The sequence below is a fragment of the Clavelina lepadiformis genome, chromosome 7 (assembly GCF_947623445.1).
Source record: "Clavelina lepadiformis chromosome 7, kaClaLepa1.1, whole genome shotgun sequence".
NCBI lineage: Eukaryota > Metazoa > Chordata > Ascidiacea > Aplousobranchia > Clavelinidae > Clavelina > Clavelina lepadiformis.
In genome coordinates, this window is record NC_135246.1 from 18286573 (window position 1) to 18304726 (window position 18154).

The 18154-nt window shown below is 37.7% G+C and overlaps 1 protein-coding gene across 3 annotated transcripts; it reads left to right on the plus strand.

Moving 5' to 3' along the window:
* Window positions 1–570: 570 nt before the first annotated feature.
* Window positions 571–15264, plus strand: LOC143464745 (uncharacterized). Of its 3 annotated transcripts, none has more exons than XM_076962699.1 (15): window positions 571–656; window positions 3958–4005; window positions 10376–10510; window positions 10616–10687; window positions 10850–10999; window positions 11258–11344; window positions 11579–11700; window positions 12362–12462; window positions 12566–12729; window positions 12823–13032; window positions 13165–13402; window positions 13476–13606; window positions 13749–13943; window positions 14186–14350; window positions 14506–15264. In XM_076962699.1, exons 2-15 carry the CDS (start codon window positions 3976–3978, stop codon window positions 14698–14700), a joined length of 1995 nt encoding a protein of 664 aa, XP_076818814.1. In that variant the 5' UTR covers window positions 571–656; window positions 3958–3975; the 3' UTR covers window positions 14701–15264. The 3 variants fall into 3 exon arrangements, with proteins under 3 accessions (XP_076818814.1, XP_076818813.1, XP_076818812.1); XM_076962698.1 differs by lacking the exon at window positions 571–656 and adding an exon at window positions 1313–1474; XM_076962697.1 differs by lacking the exons at window positions 571–656; window positions 3958–4005 and adding an exon at window positions 9065–10139.
* Window positions 15265–18154: the final 2890 nt, after the last annotated feature.

Sequence of the window (18154 nt, forward strand, 5' to 3'; positions counted from 1 at the left end):
AGATAAGTAGTGCAATGACATCCAGCATTGAGGTAACTTATAAAAACAACAATAGCCAAAATTTTCGGAGTGGCGTACACCCTAATTGGCAACCAAAAGTACCTATTTAATAGCCTAACTTTTAATTGCTCCAGGCTAGACTACGTCATACAATCGTCTATATACATTATACAGGGTGAAAAAACACCGGATATGTGACGCACGAACCTGGTGGTGCGTGACCTAGTATAATAAAGAAACAAAGATGAGAGAGATGGAGAAAAAGAAGCGCAGATCACGCTTGGGCTGACGAGAAATCTTGTTTGGAAAAGACTGAGAGTGTAATTGCTCGGTTAGGCAACGGCGAAGGTTGACTTGAGTCGAACCGTTGTACAGATGTTTGCAGAATTACTCACAGTTGATAGATTGCCTCGCAATCCATACCGTAGTGGAGATATTTCAAGGCAAGCTTAACGAGAGTTTATACATTCACGCAAACTTTTGACCCTATATGTGTATAGGCTTAGAACTTGAATTATGTATGTTTAACAATGAATTTCCGTTGAATAACAATGTTGTTTGGTATGAATTTCAACCAGCAGAGCCTATAACAATCATTAACCTGTGTTGGTGCGCTAATTCCCCTGGAATTAGGAGGCTTCATTGAACAAAAGCAAGTATGCCAGAGTTGAGTTGTTTCAAGCTAACTAGGCCTAGAGAAAATGCTTATTTCGAATTACGCATTTGCTAGTTACAACTTATGATCAAGTATTACGTCAACCTAAAATAAGCCTAAGCATAAGGAAGCATTAACGGCTATATGGTGATCTATTAAGGTTCGATTATGTGGTCTCTTTTACTTTCACATTCCCTCGTAAAGGTCAAAATGGGGTATCTATGAGGTAATATAGAAAGTGCGATGATGTAATAATTCCTCTGGATGCTCATCACGGAGTGAAAAAGGAAGACCTTGATTTTGTGTATTTAGCTAAGTTTTGTTTAAGTTTATTTTGCAGGCTGATTTGACTAGCTACAGAAGTAAAGGCTTCGAGGCGTGAATGTACTTCGATCATAAACGAAACATTTGTTCACTGCAGGTCATAGGTTGTCAGTGTGTCTTAAATACGGTGTCGCAAGCCGTAATCGACCTACAGAAAACGTCAAGTTCTCTGAATAGTTTAACCAAAATCGCACTTAAATGTTGCTGATGGAACGTTGAAACGTTCAATGTTTCAATAATCGTAGCTATTTTTGTTGCCGTCAACAGAATTTACTATCAATGTTACATTGTTTTTTTAAAATATTTTTTTTCCGCAGTAAGTTATGTATACATTGTTGTTTTCTATTCAGGCGATAGGCCTAAGCGTAACAAACAGTAAGTACTGCGCCCCGACGAACTTCTTGTTGGTGTTGAAATCCGCTGTTTGGATTTACTAAAAAGATTTACTATATCAAAGAAAAAATCAACTTGTAAATAGTTTTTGTTGCCCACAGGGTAAGTCTTATCCGTATTTTTAAGTATGTTCCAACTTTATAAGTAGTTTTTAGGTTTATGTACTACAATGCCACCATAAGCTTTGGTGGCCATTCTTTGTTTTCTGATTTGTTTCGCCGTCCTACAACTTGCTATTTAGCGGAGGTAGTTAAGCGGCGAGTGTGTAATTAATTTTCACAATTACCGGGGTTGAAATAATTACAGTTTCATAGTTTTCCCATTTTGAAGGTCATCCTGTCTTGTCTTCGTCTTTGATGTACGTCGAGTTAGATATAAAAGTTCTATTTTTATAATAATGAATGTATGTGTAAAGTTTTGAATATGAATGGTGACCTGATTTTGGTGTTGGATTTTACAGGAGAAAACTTTTAAAGTTGATGAAAGAGCATATTTAGCCGAAACGCACGTTTAGATAATAACTTATCAAACTTCTATATATCACATTAACAAGCTTTATGCTTTATTGCGATTTTTATTGTACTGAAATATCGTTAAAATTAAGTGGTGGCGCATGTGTACCTTTCTTATATGTTATTAGATTTTTTTTCTTATACCAGGTTAGTTATTTTTCCTTTGTAATTATTGGAGGTTTTAAATATGAATTTATTCGTCGTCAGAAAGCTTTGTTTGTTTAAACTTGCAAAAAACAACCTTAAATGTGAAATCAATTCCAAGAAACAGAGCACAGGATGTAAAAAAGCTAACAAGATAGCGTCAAATAGTTTCCTTAAAAGCCAATTCGATCTAGTTTTGCCGGTGACCCGCCCCTTCGGTTTAGTTTATGTCACGAATGTGACGTTTTTAGTAAAATTATGTGATATTAGTGAACGCCAGAGATATGTACTTAAACCTAGGAATACATTTATTAAGTTGTATATTACTGGATGTGGCTTATCATGGAATGTAACAACGTGCTTAATACCAATACTCTGTTTTAATTTTAAGCCTGAGTGGACTTTCTTGTCTGGGTGGGATGGCACCTTTACTCGCTTTTTAGATAAAAGTATATTTTGATGTCCTTCAAGCTAGAGTTGGCTTTTTCGTGCGATGAAGCAAACTCTTGTTGAATCAAAATGCTTTCAAAAAGATTTGGCAGTAATTCTTGTACAATTCAATAATTGAAAACTTGTCTGTACCAAAAAGTTTGTAGACCTATATACACCATTTAAGTCGTGGTGTGTTTCTCCGTAAAGTAACTTTTTTAGCCATACGTGTACTTGCTATGCCAAACATTTGAACTTTTAACACTGGTTTTACACTTCAAGGAACGATAAACTGACTACCGGACCGCATCATTGCGTGCGCACCATCAACACATAACAACTCGATTTTGACAACGTTCCAGATATGAAAGTTTAGGAAGGTCCCAGTTTGTAAAAAACGTGCATAACTTACGTTGTATTTTGCGGCAACACTTGAATTCGCGTGACTGCTTATGTAATGATCCGTTGACTAAGCACACAGCTCAGTTCGAATTTCCATAGTTCTTCGTATCAAATTCATGCCTTTGCTCAGCAGAAATTATGCTCCCTTGCAGTTATTTACATTTATTACACTGTAATAACTTGGCACAGCTTACATCCTGTCGAAGACACATTCCTATGACAAGTTTTTATTTGTATGTGGAGGCACTGATTTAAAAAGAAAGAATTTGATGGTTCCAAAAGATAATTTTCAAAAGGTTTCGTTTGTGATTTTTTATCAAATGTGCAAGCAATTTGAATACATTGAAATGATTACCTTCTATTGGCTCCGTATGAAAAAGAAACTGGTGCGACTCCACCATATCAACTTTTAGAACAAAATTTCTGCCGTTGTGTGCGATGTTTCACAGCTACCAGTATGTCGTTGGATTTTCGACTTGAGATAATTCACGTAAAGTAAAACAAATTGAAGTATTTATAATAAATATGACATCATTCTGTTTTACTATTTTGCGTATCAATCAAATTGATGACAATGTCGTTTTGGTGAAAATTCGAATTCTTTGAGGGTAATAGGTTGATTCCGACTCTTGTTACTAAATATAGAAAGGAGCGAATATTGTTGATTATTGTCGATTTTGGGACATTTAAAAGGTTTCTTCTTCTACAGCTTTCGTTAGTTCAGTGGAAGTGTTAGTTATTGCAGTGACAGCAAAATTTATTTTATTAGTTAAAGTCAAAAGATCATAAACGTAATTAGATCAAAAGGCGATTGTAATCATTTTAATGATGGATAAAGCTCGTTTAAATAACATCTGGTGGTTTTTCTATCGTCGGCTGCGTTCAGCCGTAAGTTGCATTTGCATTGTACTACCTGTAGAAATGAGTTTGTCAGTAACTATATACTAGTTGTTTCCTCAACATGTGTGCGTTATGTTTTTGTTTTGATTCAACTTGATGCATGAAATGTATTAGAAAGCTGTTGTGAATTTTTTATGCTTTGTTTTACGTTTAGCTTTTCGTCATAATTACAAAATTAAAATACTTATTTTTTTCTAGGTGGAGGCGAAAACAAATATGGCTGCCGACTACTTGATAAACGTTAAAGTAAGTAAGAATCTATTATATACACAAAAGAGAAAAATTGTTTGTGTAAATAGGTTTACTCCAAATATTACCATAAATTATCTTGTAGGAATATTACGTCTTTGCAACTTCTTGGTGTCTGATTTATGTTACATTCAATTTTAGTTTTCAAGTCAATTTTCTTAAAGATTTTCCATTGTAGCCAGACTTGGTTTGAGTGCATTGTGTTACGTGGTTAGATCAGAGTCTAATCATCAGAGTCTTTAAATTCAGCAGAATGTCTGGTAAACACGTTTTGCCAGAATATGGGTTCTTCTAGTTGCACTGTTACTCGTTCATCCTGTTTTATGTTAATTTTGTTAATATGTTTTCCTAATTCACGAAGATTATACACGTTTGTGACGTTCGTCTGATCACTCATTTCATGACGTGAATTGTTTCAGTTGATACTAAATCGGAGTAGTGTTAGTAACAGAACATTGTTTATGCAAATATCGAAAAGCTGAAACGGCCTCTGTACATAGTAAGGAGATTGATAAACTATTTCTTGCCAAAAATCCTGTTTCGAGCAACGCATCTCTCTGCAAACGTGATGAAGACCATGGTTTATCGCATTTTCTCAAAATTTGTCAAAACCTTTGAGCTCTTCTGTCGCATTTTCCTAGAAACACTGACCCGATCAGTTAAAGCGATATCAAATATGTTTTTGAAGAGAATAAACGAGGCACCAAGCGCTACGTCCACGCTTGGTAGCGCGGTTTGTGGTCTACTCCTGATAGCCTGGTTCTGCGCCAAGTACTGAACATGGAATACAGCTTGTTTTGAATAGGCGCTCACATTCGATAACGCATTGTTTGTCTAAGTATATAATTATTACCATTGATCCCAGTTACTTTAACGTTCAATGGAGTATTAATCAGCATAAGGTTATGAAATCTTGTGCTTTCCCTTGTCGAATCTAATGATAATTTTGTCGATGGTTCCCAAGGTGTTTTTTGTAAAACATGGCGTCTAACGGCATACTTGAATAGATTAACCTTTCACCGAGTTTCTTTCGGCATTCAAACCGTGCAGGTAAAGAGTTCAAACAACGTTTAGAGTTACAAAAATGGCGTTCCCTTCATCGCGCTTCAGTTTAGAGTCGTTGAGGCATGCTGGCACTTGAAAACGGTATGGTGAATAAGAGCAGTTATAAATACCACCACTTGCCGTTATCTCCAAGTGTAGTTTGACATTTTCCACAAGCTCAAGGCTAGCCAGCTTACAATAAAACCTAAGGCGCGGCCTCTTCAAATTTCGATAAACGTCCAAAATGTGGGGTTGCCGTGGAAACCACTAAAGGTGGTAAAACAGACTCGCGTTTCGAATGAAATTTGATTGATGAGTTTTTGATTGTCTTGATTGGCTGACGACGTTTATGCGATTGTCTGAATGGGGTCTTAAGTTGTACAGCCTCCCTTCTTCTAAGACTAACAACGAAGATACGTGACTTGTTTACGAAGACCGCTCTCCCTTCTGGACACACGAGTGGGCATAATTAAGGCTATATTACGTCATAAAGGATGAGCATAGACATATTTTGTGACGTATCGATGAAACACTTAGAGATCCAGATGCAAATGAGCAATCAAAGATGTGTTATCTTGAATACAAGAAGAAAACTCACCAGTTTTATGGAAGGGTTTACAGTGCCACACAGAACATAGAACCCAATAAAGATGAATTGCCGCCTGTTACGTAATACAGTACATGCAAGGCTGCGCTCCCTGTCTTACGTAATCACTACACATTTTATACATTTCTGCTGTTACATAAGCAGCGTACAATACGCTATCACAGACATCGCATATTGGAAATGGAAGTATGTCGTGTCTTGGCTTCTACTGTAGCTTTGCCTTTCAAAGATGTTGGATAAGCTGCTTCTAGCTAATTGCTATTTGCGGAAATCAACGCACTTCTGATATATGCTGTTGTATAGGTTTGTGGTTCGTAACTATTTTTCAAACTTTGTGAAGGTTTTATTCATCCGGGAGATGTTATTTGTCTAGCTAATGTGTTTGTCTTGTACAAAAGCAAGGCATTTTTATGAAATAATAGGTCTTCAAACGTAAGCCAACAACTTATCATATCACAAGCATTCCCAGTCAGCACAACAATTTCATCGGAAGTTTAACATTTTAACTTCCGTTAGAAAATTTGCTGTATAATCATTACTACGGAGTTTTTATGTAACCGACGCCGGTTTTTTGTATGGAGGGTCGTTTATTACGATGCTACATTGGAGCGAGTCCATTGTTCAAGCATTGGCATACGATGTTCTGGAATTGTTTGTTCTTGTTTTGACGTCACGCGCGTCATATGACTTTACAGAAGAGTGGGAGGTGGCTCTCACACGCTTTCTCTTTTTTCATTCTCTTTATTATCTTGAACGCACGCTCTTTTCTCTTCATGGAGCTTTCGACTCTGCCGAAAAATGTCCAAAGTCGAATTTGTTGACAAAAGATGTTTATCTGAGCACCAGGCACCTGTGTGAATTTGCCTTACCCCGCGCTGTAATATTTGTTAAATCTTTGGTGCTCGCTTTATCACCGCTTTTTGACAGAATCACAATAAGACCTTTATTATTATCTTTTAATTCCTCGTTTGTCGCGCTTTATTAGAAGCGACTTCGTTGAAAGACAAACCCTTTATAGATAAAATCACAGTTCTGTCAGTATTACCACCATAAAGAAATCTTTGTTCTTAAAATTTTGGTGAATTGACTTCCGGTACGAAACAAAGCTTTGCCATCCATCTGCGTCTTAGCTAACGCATTGAGCACGAAAGTCTGTTGGCTAGGTGGCGCTTTTGTTACCGTTGTTCAACTTCATTCCATATCGTGTATTGCAGAAGTTGCATAGATTTTACTCTCTTTTTAAGGCTAGCAATGTTTTAACTCGGCATTTACACTTGAATGGGGTTAAATAAAATAAATTTTCTCTGTTGTCACCACTTTTGCTGTGTCGTAATCCTGTTGTAAACCAAATTTGTTTGAGTTTGATACATTTCTTTCGCTTGCCCTTGAGCCATGAAAATTTCACTTTGCTAAATCGTGACGACCACTTCTTACCTTTTCTATTCTTGCGTCACAAACTTTTTTGATTGAGCAGCCGAGCCCTTTGATCTTAAATATTTTATTATAAACATCGTTGTGACGTAATAAAGCTTAAAATGGAATAAGCCAGAGGGTGATGTTTTTCATTTGTTCGTTGTAAGGTCGAAGTTGTCTAGCCCGGAGCCTGTTCCAATATAGCCGCCTTGTTTTTCCAGAACTCGTGACTCTATAATACTTCATGATTATCGATATTTTAATCGCCGGCCAGTTTGTTTTCACAAAGCCGGTTCTTGCTGGTTTATTACATCATAATGCTGTCATAGTTTAAACACATGCCCTTTCTCCTTTCGCGTGCCTTTTGTCGCCTTCGAAATCTGGCTTCTAGCATCCCTGGAAGCCGAACCATGCATATGTGTGTTGCTTCCCAAGCATTAGAGGTATTCCTGTCTGTATAAGCTTTAATTCATGTTCAATTACAACGTATTGAATCTTATTTAATTCTACCCACTATGGGTGTGTTTGATCAATAATTACAATGGTTAAACACAACGCGAATAAAATACGAGCGTGTGCTGGAGACCCGTATTTCCTTGCTGTGATAAAAATGGGATGGATTGATTTAAAATTGAAATTTATTTCCTTGTCTCTATCTATTTAAATTCATAACCTTTTCGAGTTTGTGTTTGTAACGCGAAGTTAAAAGCATGTCTTATGACGTCAGAAAGGCGGCGTGTTTTAGGACAGAATGAAATCTGAAATTTCCCAGAATTATGTCAAATATAGCGATACATCGTCGTTATATGTATTAATAACCAAAAGTCGTGTGGTGGAACCATGTCATTTGTTGTTGAAATTTTAACTGGGTGAAAGGTGACGTGAAACTGACTGGCTCTTTTTTGTCCCGTGACGCCGTTAGTATTCTTCTCTGTGATTGGCTGAAGAAAAACGTGTAAATAATTAATCGACTTAATGTAAGCACATCCGTTTGCTACGTAACACAGATAAGCGATCTATAGCTCTCCAAGTGTTTCGTTATATCAATGTAAGCTATTAAAGTTTCACTATAAATATAACCGTAAGAATTTCAACATGCTACAGGAATATATTTTCGTGTTTTTTTGAATATCTTGTCATCGTATCTGTCAGACTTTCGGTTAATTTCCGTTGTGTTCAGCAAACTTAGAAATCATTATTTTTCCCTGGTTTCACTTTTCTTTTTAGCTTCTTCGTTTGCAGGTCTAGCTGAAGGGTCAACACTGCAAAAGCTCTATGTTAAATCAATAACAAGATAGGCCACCATGATACTGTGTTTTTTGTTGAAGTAAAAACTTTTCCAGTATGTCGCATGCAAAATTCAAGTTTTTAGATAAATTTTGGCAAATCTTTCGGAAAAAAACAGAAATATTTTCTCTACAAATCAATTTACATATAATTGGTTGTACCCCTCCCCGGTCACTCCGGCCCTTGTAGCTCTCAGCTCCCTTCTTCTGGAACCATCTATTATTACGTCATAAAGGGTCATGTGATCGCACGCTTGATTGCGTTCAAATTTTCCTTGTCATCGTCAGTAGAACGCTCTTGTGAACCAGATGGTGGTTGTCCGATACGCGTTCCCCAACAGAAAATATTTCAAACGAAATAAGCTTTAGAACACCTCGTGGCATTATTTCAGACAAAGGAATTGTTCGTGTTGGCAGCTTTCGTATGGACTTATATTTTGAGCGCTAAGGTTATGTTTATTTATACCGGTAGGCAGTACTGTGCTGGGATGTAAAGTTTGATCTGCGCTGGTAGGCAGGAATGTATTCTCCACCGACTGGCCAAAAGGTTTGGCAGGTTAGCCTTAGGCCATCCGTACTATATTAGCTTAGTAGCATCTGGTTGGTTGTTGACGATAACAGAGTTGATGTAGATCTACCGCTAATCATCTCAGAGGCTGTTTGTTTGAGTTTGGACGGTGACATTCGTTTTTGAATCATTTGTCTACATGTTTTTACAGTTCCTGTAAGTTATTTGTTAAAAATGATCAGTTAAACGTGCAAAAAAAATTCTCTGCAAATGTAAGCTAGAGCTGGTACAGCCAGCGAAGGTTTCCTGATTGTTGAAAAATCCTTTTAAGCTGTGACCAGAAGGCTACAACTGAACACAGATGCAGGTGGAGCGGAGGTGGTGGTTGAAAAAAGATCCCACATTCTATCTTCTCGATATTGCCATTCTGCTGGCAATATTTCGTCAAATAAACAATGACGACCAGTGGCTTGGTGCGCCATATTCTAATTTTATTGAAGATAATGGACCACTAGTTGGCGCTGCACCAACTGTGCACTATCCTCATCAGTTCGATGGGCCGTTGTACTCGAGCAAAATGTTGTCTATTGACTTGGACAGAATCACGAGTGATTATGAAACTGTCATGGCAGATGCACTGCGCAGAATACCTGGCACTGTTCGCTCACAGTTGCGCGGTGCGGACATTACAGCGTTAATGCTTAGAATACCTCGCACTAATGTGACTGCGCACTCAGAATCTTCGGCAAATAGTTTTAACCGTAATTTAACCGAACATACGCAAAATTGGATGAATGCCTGGAATTCAACCCGCTTAGACGTTTTCAACGACACCATGTCAAATGCACATGAACATATCGAAGATTTATTAAGCAATAACTCTCAAATCACTGAGCAATATAATAATTCTGACGATGTAAGATGGCAAAGTTATTTAGCACATCATAACCAAACTGAGAAACACTGTGACCAAAATGATGCAAGTTCAAATTGCACAGACGTTGGCATCTTGGAAGATTTGGAATCTCTGGAAAAAGTCAACAATGATGAAAGTCGTCTTCGTACTACGTCAGTTCGTAGCGTAGAAAGTGGGATTGAAATTGAGTCAGAATTAAGTACTCCTAATTCTCAGAATCACACCTACCATGCTTTTAATACACTACTTTCACCAATTGCTTCTGAAGAATCGCAAAGTACTGAAGATACTTGTCAGAAGCACTCATCCAATAGCAATCATTCAAATCGGCAAAATGCAATATGGTCAGAAGTTGAGGTTTGCTTTTTGAAACAGTCTGCTTGTTTGCTTCTAGATAGTTAGATTATTCTCGTATTTTTTCTGGAATTCTTCGGTTGCATTGTTGACTTGAGGTGGCCTTACCTTTTTGTTTGCTAAATTATCTTTTTCCATCGCCTTCAATTTTGTGTATTCTAAGTTAAGGCAATTGTCGTAAAAGTTATCTATATCTAAAGTCCGTTATGCGGCAACTTAACCATTCTATTTCTCTGCAGGACATGGACTTGATGCAAATGATGTACGAGCAGGATTGTGACATTGGTTTTGACTGGCATCATCTTACCAACGAACCAGTTAAACAAATTAAGGATGTTGATGATGTTAATCTGGAGAAGAACAACAATAGTGCCGTAAGTTACCAGTTTGTTTTTGCTGGGTTTTTGATTTCGGTCAATGCTCTTGAAGAGTCAAGCTATCTTACATTGTAACCTATCATTGTATTTTATCTTTATCAGGATCTTGATAATTTTATCATTGATGGAGAAACAGGAGAACAAATTCCTGTTAAACGCAAGCAAACCCCACAGGTTGGTCCCCATTAAAGAAAATGATCTGTTTGCTGCAATTAATTTGCTCCGAAATACTCAAAACGTTTTTTAATGCCTCGTGTTTTGTTATCATTTCACGCTGAAGTTTTGGTGCAATTATTTGCTTCAAAAGTGATAACAATAATTCATTGTGTTGTTAAGGTCACCATTACCCCTCCAGCACAGCAAATGACGCAATTTGTTAGTAACACCACAACAACCAACAACAGTGGCTTAAACATTGATGATTACTTGGATTTATTCAATGAGTCGGTCAATGAAATGCAAGCACCACCTGGTGAAAACAACAAGGTAATTTTGTGTTGATCATTATCTGTTGGAAAAGGCTATGTTTTGTGACAACTGACAAGTTATGTTAAAGTCCATACATGCTAGCGAGTAGTGCCATTACAAAGCACTCAAACTTGTTTCAAACCATTTCACTTGGCTTACGTAACCTTCAACAAGTGCTGCGGTATCATTAGCCTTGTATAAGAACACTTGGGTTGATCGATATTTTTTCACAAATTCATAACCATTTTCCATCATTTTTCTGTGCTATTTTGTCAGCTCACTCAAGAGGAAAAAAAAGTGATTGTCAACAATCTTACATCGCTGATGAACCAAAGTAACAGCAACAACACAGACATGCAACCGGTAAGTCGTTTTGTGATAGTCCTAGCACTTGCAATAAAAATATCCTGTTAGCATTTTATTCGGCCATTTCCTGTGAAAGACATTTGTATCAGTGACAAATTTAGCCTTAGGTTAAATGTTCAGTCTACCATTAAATTTTGTGTAAAAGCTCAATAATTTCGTCTTGGGTATCATTAACTTATTTGTGGTATTGCTTATATTGGAGATCTTCATTGCCTTGTATTGTTATATTAGAATGAAGACCTATGGGAACAGATTGCCGACCTTTCAGAACTGACTGGGATCAATTTGCAAGGTCAACAAAACGTACAACAATTATCACCACTTCAACACAATGTAATAAATACAAACGTGAGGTAGGCATGTTTTGAATATAAGGGTTTTAAAGAAATTTGTGTGTTGCTGCAGGGAACACCCTTCTTCTTGTATGAAAAAAGTTCAATTGTACTGCAAACCATAATACCCAAACGCAAGCTTTTCTCTTTAAAATTACTTGAGGGTTCACAGAGACTTAGTGATTTGAAAATAAACATGCACCACTAGAATGTATGAAAAGCATACCGTGATGATGCTTGCGTCACGTTTTGGCTTCCTGAAAGCGATGTGAAGATAGGTTACATGAAGTTCAATTCATTGTGAAAACTGTATTTGTAGAGTAAAATGCATGTGCTGGGATATAATGTTTTCCAAGGAAACTTGTAATGTTGAATCTCAAAGTTGAAAAAGGGCTTCCAGAAACGAATTTAATGTTTACTTAAGGGTACAACTTTTCGAGCCATATCTCCGCAATGCGTAACGAGGCACATAGGTTTTCATGACATCATACGGCGCATCGTAACATGCCTTACTTTACAAGAACCGAATATTGAGTTCAAACAAATTAAAAAGTTAAAAAAAAGCTAAACTATTCCATCATTTTCGTTCCAAAATATAATCTGTTGGAAAGTCTGACACAAGACAAAATAGAGCTTACACTTTGCATCACATTTAATTTAACTGTTACAAATATTTTTCCAGCTTAACAAGCCCAAGCATACCACAACCTACAATCATTCAGCACAGGATGTTAGAAGAACCTACAACTAACACATTTAATCAATCATTTAACCAATGCACTGGTAAGTTTGTCCATTTTGTCTTGTTCCAACATTCAAGTAAATTGCTGATTCCTCAAGAACTCTTTTTCTGTACTGTTGGTAACCATGCTTATTCTGATTTTAGATAACCAGTCAGCTTTTAGTAACCCTATTAGCTACGGAAGCCCTACCTATAATAACCCGTTGCAAATGTCCCCCAATTACCTGCCATCCCCTGTCAGCTCAAATGATGGGGTTCCAATGGATGGGGTCAGCTTCTCACCAATGAGCAGTAACTCAGATTTGAGGGTAAGTTTTTATTTTTGAAGTTTCATTTTATCATCGTGTTGAAGGATATATAGGGTGTCTGCTTAAGGTAATGATTTGTATTTGTTCACGTAGGAACCAAACATGCTGCTTGATCAGCTGAACAGTTTCCAGTTTAATATGGACACGAGGGGCTCCTCCCCTCATGACACTACGACCCCCATCACGTCATCTCAATCAGAACCGGGTCAATTGTTTTTCGAGCAGAATCTAACGCAGGATCTGTCGAACACAATATCGGACTTAGTACCAATCAACGCAATTGATCCCTTCCCTAATAATGTGGTAAGACTTTCATGGAGTTCTATTTTCTAGTGCAGTTAACAAATCGTAGTTAACTGCTCAGTGAACCGGAGAATATTTGCAATGCATTGGTTAACCATTGTTAGATTTTCTAATCATACTTTTTCTGTTTAGAGCGGCCCCTACCTAAATCCATCAACCACCCCTTTTCATCCACCTCCCCTGGGCTCGTTGTCGCCTTCTGTGGTCAATTTTTCCAAGGAGTCTGAGCCGTTAGATGGCAGTACAGTTGACCACAGTGCCATCTCAGATTACTGTGAATCTGATTCTGGCATTTCACTGGATCATAGTCCTGGAGGTTTTGGTTTCAAATCTCGGGCACTTAGCGAAGATAAAACTTTTAACAGCAGAGGTTCGTATATTTCTTGAATGGTTGGCATGCTGTCAGTGCTCTGACCTCATTCGCTATGCAATTGTTTCAACAGATTCTGGCATAAAGAGCGAGCTTGGTTATTCTAACCACGACCAAACCTTCAGTTTATCGGAGCTCAAAGCGATCGAACACAATCACACGTACAATGGCACGGCTGGAAAGCCAAAGATCCCTAAAAAGCAAGTATACTTTGACAATGTAGCCATATTCTTTTAACACGCCTTAGTACTTGAAAAATGATGTTATGGTAAAGTAACGAAAGCAGAATAGAAATGCTTACTGCAACCACAAGCGTGTAACTGGATTCATCTTTCAATCCAGGAAGAATGATAAATCTCTTCTAAGTCTCGGGAGGGAGTCTCGCGATGAAAGAAAGGCTCGGGAACTTAACATCCCGTTCACCCTGGATGAGATCATCATGTCTCCCGTCGAGGATTATAACGAGATGATCTCACGCACTCCTCTCACCCCCCCGCAGCAAGCTCTCGTCAAGGACATCCGAAGAAGAGGCAAAAATAAGGTGGATGTTGGCTCTAAGACTCTATGTGATACTCTTACTATTCTATTCTGTTTTATTAAATTGTCATTATTCTACTCTACCTATGCAAACTATTCTATTTATAAACTATGTGGGCCGCTTTGAATATCGCTTCCACGTGTCTTGTGGTCTAATACGACATTGTCAGGAAAATATATGACGTGCGTTTTAAGTCTTTTTGACTCGGCGTAATTCGCAATATTCATAACTTTTTCGATCAACAGGTGGCGGCACAGAACTGTCGGAAGCGCAAGATCGAGACGATCTCGAACATGGAAGACGATGTAGGGGTGCTTCGTATGAAGAAGCAACAACTTGAAGATGAGAAGCTGGAGCTTGAAATGACAAAGGAAAACATGAAGATGCGATACAACAGCTTATACCAGCAGGTAACAATCACCTCTATAACGTCATTAACTATTCACTTTTCCCATCTACGTCATGCCACTATGACATGCTTGTGGAGAAGCTTCTTTATAATTGCTGGTTTAACATTTTGAACCATCCCCGATCGATTTCCTAAACTCTTCATCGTCACTTGTAGATTTTCACGACCCTGCGCGATAACTCCGGTCGTCCCTATGACCCCTCCCGCTTCCGCCTCGAACAGGCGGAGGGCGCTGTTCTTCTCGTTCCACGGATCTTCCACCACGAGCTCCACCATGGCAGCCAGTCCATGGAGCAGGATGAATGCGGAGAGATTGATTTTTCTAAAGTTAAGATCGAAAAGAGTGACTAACTGTGCCATGTAGCTATATACGGACCAGCTGACGTCACAGGCGGTACATCTTTCATGACAGTTTTGGTTTGATGTGGGGATGTAGCTTCTATGACGCCATATTTGATGACGGTTACGTAACTAGGAGCGATAGTTACGTCATACTACGATGGGTTTAGTATTTTTCCTCTTGAAAATTGTTCACTTTTTAAGTTGCAACCTTTTTATTACTTTTTAAATCTATTCTTCTGTCTTTGGTAAGTTGAACTAAACTCTAGAAAAGCTAAAGGGCGCTTTCAGTTTGAATGAAGAACTGGTTTATGCTGCGGGCTTCTTTATTGTACATAAGTAGTTTGTTGCCTTGTGTATCTACTATGTGAATAATAACCCTGGGTCTTTTTCCAATCATCTCTGATTTTTCTTTTGGAAATTTCATCTGTATTTTATCGACACAAGAAACTGCTCAACATTTTTAGAAACTTTCTACAAATTTCAAAATTTAACATTTGAAAATGATCGGAATTATAAATTTTGTTCAATTGTCGCTTTTTGCCTTGCGTAGAAATAAACTTTCAAAATAAAATTTCTGCCTTGTCTTCATTCAGCTAGTTTGTCACCCGCGACTGGGTTATTCTCGTGTGGATCCTGACAGATCCTTTGAATACTCTTAAAGTGGTTCTGGCAAGGAAGCAATTGTCAAAATGAGCAAAGGGAATTGTCTAATAGATTTCATTTTATATTGAGAGCATCGTTGTATGATTGTCCTTCAAGGGAGTTTCTTAGGAATTTAAGCTCTTTCATGCTGTGATGTGTATCTACCAATAAGAGAAAATTAAGAAACTAACTCGAAAAAGCTTTACAGTGATGAACATTGTTGTGTTTTGGAGAAAGTTGCAAAAGCATTCCAATGTTTTATGTAGTAAGCTACTGCATATAGCTCTGACACAGTACCAGATCTTGCAAGAATTCTCTGTAGGGGCTGTAGTACGATTTTCAGTATTTTAAAACGGCAACCCGGCGATTGTTACGAAGGTCGCATGCAAGACGTCACTATAGAAAAAGTATCAATGGTTCCGGTCCAGTGCGCATGTGACCTTAATCTGTGGAGGTTTGCTGTTGTTATGGCGTGTGCGCAGTGTAGGTTCAGGCTAAAGTTAACGTTTTGTGTTGGTTCAAAGTTAAGGCTTTTTGGCTGATTTTTTGGAGAAATGTAAGGGAAAAAGTTGTTAAAAAGTTGAAGCATTTGGTGCGAGAATTTCAGATACGAGAATTTTCTCAAAATACCGCATTAAGTCCTTTTGATCTACATCTCGGCGGATACAAAAACTCAGCAAGGTGACCGGGCTTGTTTAGAAGCAAATTCAAATTGAAAAATTGTACTTTGCATTGTTTTAGATAGGGCTTCAGATGGACCTACAGCCCCTGTAACAGTATTAAAAAATGGTGGGAATGCATGTGAAATGACCGTTAGGTGACAGCAAAAGCACTAATACTTTATTTTTCATTTCATTTGATGTCACTTTATAACGGCACAAGGATGTGCAACTTAAAGCTGTAACCAGAAGGCTACAACTGAACACAGATGCAGGTCGAGCGAAGGTGGTGGTAAAAAAGATCCCACATTCTATCTTCTCGATATTGCCATTCTGCTGGCAATATTTCGTCAAATAAACAATGACGACCAGTGGCTTGGTGCGCCATATTCTAATTTCATTGAAGACAATGGACCACTAGTTGGCGCTGCACCAACAGTGCACTATTTCAAAGAAAAACAACGGAATCGGATAGAAAACTGAAACTCAACCAACTAAAACAATACTATAAACTAAAAACAGAGACACACTACAGCACCGACAGCAGATTAAAAGAAACTTTCAAATAAATCTACAACCATAAATTTATTAACTTATTCATAACTACCCAGACAGCACTTCCCTTGCACAAGTCCAATTCTTAATAGATATGAGAAATATTTATGAGACTTAATTTTTTTTATAGTTTAGTAATTTATTCCAAAAATTAGGTCCTCGAAATCATAACTTTTTTTAACCTTTTACTGTTTTGGTTCGGGGCAAGAATAATTTGTCCTGTCATGAAAACTCATTTTTCATTCTCATTTTTTTGTAAGAAATCCCGAGTTCAGAAGCCTTTCTCCGTGGAGCTAAAAACGGTAGTATTTAGGCCAGGGGTGTCCAACCCGTGGCCCGCCGGAAAGTTCTGAGTGGCCCGCGCAGAATTTGTCGAAACGACTTATATTCTCAACTGAATCGCCTACGTAATTTATGGCGAACTTACATTCCGAGAAATTGACATTAATTGTTTTTTTACTAATTTCTGACAACCATGTGGAAAACTTGCTTCGCATTGCTACATTGTCCATCTCACCGAATATTGCCAAACTTGTTAGAGAAAAACAGTGCCAAACTTCACATTGAAATGTTGACGTGTAGTAGAAACTTTGTTGACTTTACTATATCTTGCTTTGTTTATTGTTCTTATAATTGTAAAAGAGGATGATACGTGTTTCTGAAATTAGAATTTTGATGTGAGAGTTTTAATTCGAAATTAGCAGTAAACACTCAAGTGGCCCGCGCAATCATTCGTAAATCGCATGTGGCCCTTTGGCCAAAAAGGTTGGACACCCCTGCACTATACAATAGTTATATAGGTACTAAAAAGATCCTTGTGAACTATATGGTGCAAAATGTTTAATTCACATTCCCAAAAGTTCTAACGTGCCTCAAAATGTTTATTAGAGTCTAATAAGTAAATAATAAGAGTATAATAGTTAACCAAAAAAAGGTTTGTCTGTTATCGTTAAAAGAACTTAACTACAACATATGCACTATACCAGGGGTCGGCAACCTTTTGCCAGTCACGGGCCAAATGTCGAGTGTACAACTCTTTGGCGGGCCGGAATTTTCATTAATACTATAATTCACACTCACTTCAGTATATTACGCTACATTGCTGCAATCTCAATCATACCAATCACAAAAAGAACAAAATTTATGTATTCACACTTCAACAACACAGCATTAATGTGACACTTCATGCTGCTTGCTTTGTGAAAGTTTTCAACATCTGGTGACAAATCAGATGAAGCAAGAACCAGAACATTTTCTAAATGGGCGTCGGAAATGCGTGATCTTAGCTTGCTCTTCGTGAATTTCGTTGTTGAAAACATTTGTTCACATGTGTACGTGCTACCAAACATCGATGCCATTTCTTTTGCATTGTTGGTCAAGCTGGGATAAAGATCACATTCAAGAAGGTACTTTTTGTAAAAGTCAAGCAGCGATATGCCCTTTGTATGAAATTTTGCCTTCAATTTGTCACTGCATTGCATTTGAAGAAGGTCCATTTGAAATTTTTCGGGAATGGTATTGGCGTCCATATCAAACGGAGTACTGAATAGCCTGAATTTATTTTGTAGAGAACGAATGTCGCATCTCTTTTTGTATCTATAACCACT

Excerpts from the sequence above, each read along its gene's own strand:
- LOC143464745 (XM_076962697.1), top strand. The coding sequence starts at position 9,228 with ATGCAGGTGGAGCGGAGGTGGTGGTTGAAAAAAGATCCCACATTCTAT. Across the intron at positions 13,607-13,748 it reads CAAAGATCCCTAAAAAGCAA|AATGATAAATCTCTTCTAAG; the intron begins GTATACTTTGAC and ends CAATCCAGGAAG. Across the intron at positions 13,944-14,185 it reads GAAGAAGAGGCAAAAATAAG|GTGGCGGCACAGAACTGTCG; the intron begins GTGGATGTTGGC and ends TTCGATCAACAG.